The 5765-nt window shown below is 44.0% G+C and overlaps 1 protein-coding gene across 1 annotated transcript; it reads right to left on the bottom strand.

Annotated features, from left to right (window-relative positions):
• Positions 1-1213: 1213 nt before the first annotated feature.
• On the bottom strand, positions 1214-2603 carry LOC119366889 (serpin-Z2A-like). Its single transcript, XM_037632575.1, has 2 exons — positions 2145-2603; positions 1214-2047 (listed from the first exon to the last, which is right to left on the bottom strand). The coding sequence occupies exons 1-2, from the start codon at positions 2601-2603 to the stop codon at positions 1214-1216; spliced, it is 1293 nt and encodes a 430-aa protein (XP_037488472.1).
• Between the last annotated feature and the right edge of the window lie 3162 nt (positions 2604-5765).

Here is a 5765-nt window from a genome sequence, read left to right as displayed (position 1 = left end):
TGAATATTTTGCTTTTGCCACGAGATTGGCAATTGTGAATATGTCTACCAATTGTGTACTCCCTCTGATCCGTAATAAATGGCGCAGTTTTGAACTAACCATTGTTCACAACGAAGACAATAGTGTGTAGATGTCACCCATTTGGGTCGGAGGATGTACTTTTTTGCACGGAGAGTGTACTTTTTTTTTCCAATCTCTAGTTACTAGTAAACTTGCAGGTGCAAACACACGTCTCAAAAGTTGACCACATGAATGTCACTCAATTTGTATTTTCCATACTGAGAAAATAGTACTTAAGTTTTTTAGCAGTCCCTTCTTCTTCTTTTTTCAAGATAAATTCCGAATATACTCATCAATCATGGTAGTATAAAGAATGCTAGAGGTAATAAAAATTACAACCGCCGCCACGACCACGAAGTCGGCACGTCCGCGTGCGTCGCTGGCAGCCAGTAGTGCATGGTATAGATCGTCGCCGCTCGGGTCTCAGGAAGGCCATTGCTCTTCCCCTCCGCCCGAAGCCAATCTTGGCGGGCTGACAATCGTTGGTCTATTAGTTACTCAAGCTGTGGCGGCGGAGACTGGGCAGGCAGAACTGGAGAGCGCCGGGGTGGAACTGGAGATGGCGAAGGAAAGTGCCGTAGTTTCAGTTCTCGCGGCTCATGGCCAGACATGGGGAACATGTGCCTGCGATCATTTAAATTAGGTTTAGAACGAAAGTATGTTCGAAATTATACGTCCAGAGTCGGACGAGCTCCGCTTGTAACTGAAGTATGTCCGAAATGTAATGAATTTCGTCTGGTTTATATAAAATTCATTGTGTTTGCATGAATTTCTTCCAAATCTTAATGTAATCCATCCGGTTTGCAGAAACTCCGCGTCCTATATAACGGAAATCCAACTCGGTGCCCAGGCTCATCTGCTCCCGCTCACAAAAAAATTAAAACAAATGCTAGACAAATTCAAAAAAATCTAATTTTTTATGTGTGGTAGATAATTTGATGCGTGAGATTCGCTCCAAATTTCAACTCAATTGGGCATCCGAACAGGTCTCGGCAAAAAAGACAAATTGGATCAGAACAGAGCGTAAACAGTAAAACCTTTTTACAGATCCTAAACAGTAAACTTAGTGGTTGATTAGAAAAAGCAACAGGGGTTGGTTAAAAGGAAAGAATCTGAGTTAGCATTACAGACCCTAAATCAAAAAATCCCTCGATCACTTGATGGTGGGATCAAGGACGTGCCCCGCAAACAGAATCGCGCCTGACACCTCCTCGACGATGAAGAAGGCAAATGGATGGTCAGCCACGAAGTCCACACACGGTGCAAGCGGCAGCGAGTGCGGTGTGCACCCAAGGCGCGTCATGCAAGTGGCGGCCGCCGCCTCGGTGCCTTCCTCGTTCACCTCGATGACGGCCCTGTGGATCACCTGCTCTAGTGCCAGCTTCCTCCTTGCGCCGTCCTCCGCCATGTCGGACAGGTCGGCCTTCCCCAGCTCGAACGCCTCCTTGACCCCCATCTCCTGGAGAACGTCGTTCATCGTCATGTCGAAGGTGACTTTGAATTTAGGCAACCGGAAGTCGCCGACCAGGACAGTGTCCCTCGGCAGGTGCTTGCGCAGAAAGTCAGGGTTGCACGCGATCTTGTCGGTGAGCCGCCAAAGCCCGCGGCGCGCATCCGGGAGGAAGACGCACATCGAGTAGATCGGCGCCGCCGTCGGAGCTAGAGCCGGCTGCTGGGGCAGCAAGGGGCCGTGCCCTTCCTCGTAGCGGAGCTGGAGCACCTTGAAGCCATGGTGGCAAGCGATGTTGTGCCTGCCTTGACCGCACATGAAGGGGGCATCGACGGCGGTGCCGTCGAGGCGGTGGAACTTGTCGTCCTGGGTGAGATACCCGGCGAATGGCTTCACCCACTTGCCCTTGAAGTAGATGGCGTTGGCGAGCACCAGGTCGGTGAGGTCTGACAGCGCACCCCTGCTAAGGATGGAGGGGATGAGGCCGTCCGTCGATGCCGATACCCATGCGTTGATCTCCTCCCTAGCCTCCTCCGGCTGCACAAGGAGCATAGCATCATATGCAGATCATTAATTGACCGATCGTATGCACATTATCATGGGAGAAGAGAAGGGAAGATGGCGTTGCACTGACCTTTTGGCGGAAGTTGACGGCGCGGGCGACGGCCTTGAAGGACTCGGCGGCATCGCGGTAGGCGGGGCGGATGGGCATGGTTCGGTCATGCCACACGCCGCAGGCGAAGCTGACGCGCGGGCCGCCGGTCTTGGACTGGTCGGTGAGAGCCTGCTCGGCCAGCGCGCGGACGTGGCCGGCGAGGAAGTCCCGGGAGGGCGCGCCGAGGACAGCGAGCAGCTCGTCCAGGGTGCGGTCGCGGGCGCCCGCGGCTACCAGCGAGAGCCCGGCGTAGACGGACAGCGGAGAGAAGACCAGGTTGCTCCTCCTGCCGGCGTCGTGCGCGAGGCGCTTATTCAGGCCGAGGGAGAAAGCCTGCAGGCCATCGCCGGGAGCGGCCTGATCGGCATCGGCCTCGGTGTAGAACCATTGGCCAAGCTTTGGGAAGCGGCGGAGAGCGAACTCCTTCACAGATTCCATCTTGTCTTGCGTCGATGCTTTGTGTTTTGATCAAGGCATGCACGCGCTACTTTTTTATAGAGCCAGTTTGACTTGGGTCATAAGTCATATCATCATTTTGATTTTTTTTCTTTACGAAAATGCGGGTAAGCAACTACCTGTTTCTTGTTTCAATTTTTTTCATGTTTTTTCTTTTTTACTTTTGTTTATACTTCTAAATATTCTAGGTACATATATTACAAAAAACACTCACCTAAAAACACATTTGAAAAATGTTGAATAGGGATTAAAAAATGTTGAACAAGAATTTGAAAAATGTTGAACCAGTATTTGAAAAATATTGAATAAGTATTGGAAATGTTGATGGTATTAAAAATGTTGTATGAGTATATGGAAAATGTTGAACAATAATTTTAAAATAGTGAATAAGTATTAAAAATGTTGAAGAAGTATTTGAAAAATGTTAAATATAGCCTGTCAGGCCGAGGGCGAAGGCCTGCACGCCGTTGCCGGCGGTGGGCTGATGGACGTCGGCCTACATGCAGAACCATCGGCCTAGCTTTGGGAAGCGGCCGAGTGCGAACTCCTTCACAGATTGCATCTTGTGGTTCGTTTGCGTTTTGATCAAGTTTTGATCAAGTCATACGTAAGTCATAACATCATCGAGCCCATTTTAAAACTGATTTTTTTAATGAAAACACAGCTCAGGAAATAAAAATAATAAATTCAGCTCTTTTTTTTGAACATCAGTACAGACGCAAGCGCTCATACATATACGCATACACTCACCCGTATGAACACACACGCACACCCTACCTTTATGAGCACCTTCGAGAAACTGAGCCGGCATGTCATCTTAAAATTTACGAAGTCACCTAGGCGCCTCGTCGAAATAAAAATAATAAATTCAGCTCTTAGTATTAATGGGCTCAATGTGCAGCCCAATAAAAATAAACAATATTCATAAAATTTATCTTTCTTTTTTGTTCTTCAGCCGCCATGAAATTTTAAATTGAAATTTGCATGTCAACTATATGTTCATACCTCCAAGCTAATTTACTTTCAGATTTTTCATAAGTCTTAGCTTGTCACTTTCACTTTTTTGTGCCATCTAGCTCAACATATTAGTAGTAAAATAGTATGCACCAGATTATCCACTCAAAACTTGTCCGAGTAAATATGCATAACTCGTCACAACAATATTTGTTGTTCCATCAACCAAACACAAGCTGAATTTTGAGTTCATCAATCACAGACAACACCAGGTTGATGCAAACCCAACACCATCTAGTTATAAGCAAACATGAATTAAATCAACTAGGTTGTTGAACAAGAATTTGAAAAATATTGAACAAGTATTTGAAAATTGTTGAATAAGTGTTGAAAATGTTGAACACGTATTCAAAAAATGATGAATAGGTGTTAAAGAAATGTTGAACGATTATATGAAAAATATTGAATAAGTACTTGAAAATATTGAACAATAAATTTAAAATATTGAACAAGTATTTGAAAAATATTGAATGAGTATTGAAAATGTTAAAGAAGTATTTGAAAAATGTTGAATATAGCATGTCAGGCCGAGGGAGAAGGCCTGCAGACCGTCGGCGGCGGCGGGCTGGTCGACGTCGGCCTCCATGCAGAACCATCGGCCTAGCTTTGGGAAGCGGCCGGGGGCGAACTCCTTCACAGATTGCATCTTGTCGTTCGTTTGCGTTTTGAGCAAGTCATGCAATATTTTCGAGTATTTTATAGCCCGACAGTACTGGAGCTAGTTTTTGCCTTGGGTCATAAGTCATAACATCATCGAGCCCATTTTGAAACTGTTTTTTTTAATGAAAACACAGCTCAGGAAATAAAAATAATAAATTCAGCTCTTAGTATTAATGGGTCAATGTGCAGCCCAATAAAAATAAACAATATTCATAAAATAATTTATCTTTCTTTTTTGTTCGTCAGCCGCCATGAAAATTTAAATTGAAATTTGCATGGCAATCTATTTGTTCATACCTCCAAGCTAAATTACTTTCAGATTTTTCTTAAGTCTTAGCTTGTCTCTTTCTCTTTTTTGTGCCATCTAGCTCAACATATTAGTAGTAAACTAGTATGCACCCGGTTATCCACTCAAAACTTGTCCGAGTAAATATGCATAACTCGTCACAACAATATTTGTTGTTCCATCTACCAAACACAAGCTGAATTTTGAGTTCATCAATCACACACAACACCAGGTTGATGCAAACCCAACACCATCTAGTTATAAGCAAACATGAATTAAATCAACTAGGTTGTGAGCACAAGTTGGGAAAAGCTAGCATTCTAGAGCTGCACAATCCAAGTACACGAAGATAATGTAGCTTGGTGAAAACACACCATTTATTAGTCACACAAGTAACAACACAGAGCAAATCATTTCTCCTATACACGGGAGGTCCCGTGCATCTATGAGCCGTCGGATCTTGTCGGAGATTCTCGTGCATGCATACTTATCTTCTTTTTATCATGCTTATCTCTTGTACATGCATAGCTTAGCCCTTGATTATATTTTAGGGTCGCATGCATGCTTTTGTCAGAAATTGCATGTTCCACTTCCACCCATCTCACCTATCATTTTTTTTCTTTTGAATTCCAAATTTGAATTATTGCATCTTTTTAACCAAAATCATATTCGTGTTTCCTTTGCATATTCATGTTCTGTGTGACGAGTTCGCTAAAACAAGATCACTCTTAAATACCTTTTGAAAAGTTTTAAATTTTGTACCAAGTTTCAACAAAACTTGTTCTATGAAATCGTCAATCAAATACGAGTACGTTTAGAGACCCCATCCTATTTTTACTAGTATCCAGCCCAGCCTCGTACCAAAATTATAACCTTATTCGAACTAAAAAAACTGAGAGTAAGTGGCTTTTTCTTCACACACACACCCCTTCATTTTCTTCCATTTCGCCACTAGTTGAGCCAATGAATCTTTGGTTTCCGAACAGAGAAAAGTGGGAGATTCGAAGTCATAGCTGCACTTATAGAGTTATGGCACATGAAGAATATTGGCAAACTGAAATAAAGTATTTGGTAGGTGTAGCCAACCATCTCCAAAATGTCCAGAAATATGATGATGCATTGCTAGAAACAGTTGGGATATGCCCTCCTTGTTTGTTTGGGGTGACTGACATGCAAATTGTTTT

Source organism: Triticum dicoccoides, chromosome 2B (assembly GCF_002162155.2).
Source record: "Triticum dicoccoides isolate Atlit2015 ecotype Zavitan chromosome 2B, WEW_v2.0, whole genome shotgun sequence".
In the NCBI taxonomy this organism is placed as follows: Eukaryota; Viridiplantae; Streptophyta; class Magnoliopsida; order Poales; family Poaceae; genus Triticum; species Triticum dicoccoides.
Note: the sequence above shows the minus strand (reverse complement) of the source record. Positions and strands in the feature narration are given on the sequence as shown.

Bases quoted from the DNA above. Each gene is read 5' to 3' on its own strand.
- LOC119366889 (XM_037632575.1), bottom strand. From the start codon at position 2,603: ATGGAATCTGTGAAGGAGTTCGCTCTCCGCCGCTTCCCAAAGCTTGGC. The intron at 2,048-2,144 runs GTCAGTGCAACG...CTCCTTGTGCAG, and splicing joins CCGTCAACTTCCGCCAAAAG to CCGGAGGAGGCTAGGGAGGA.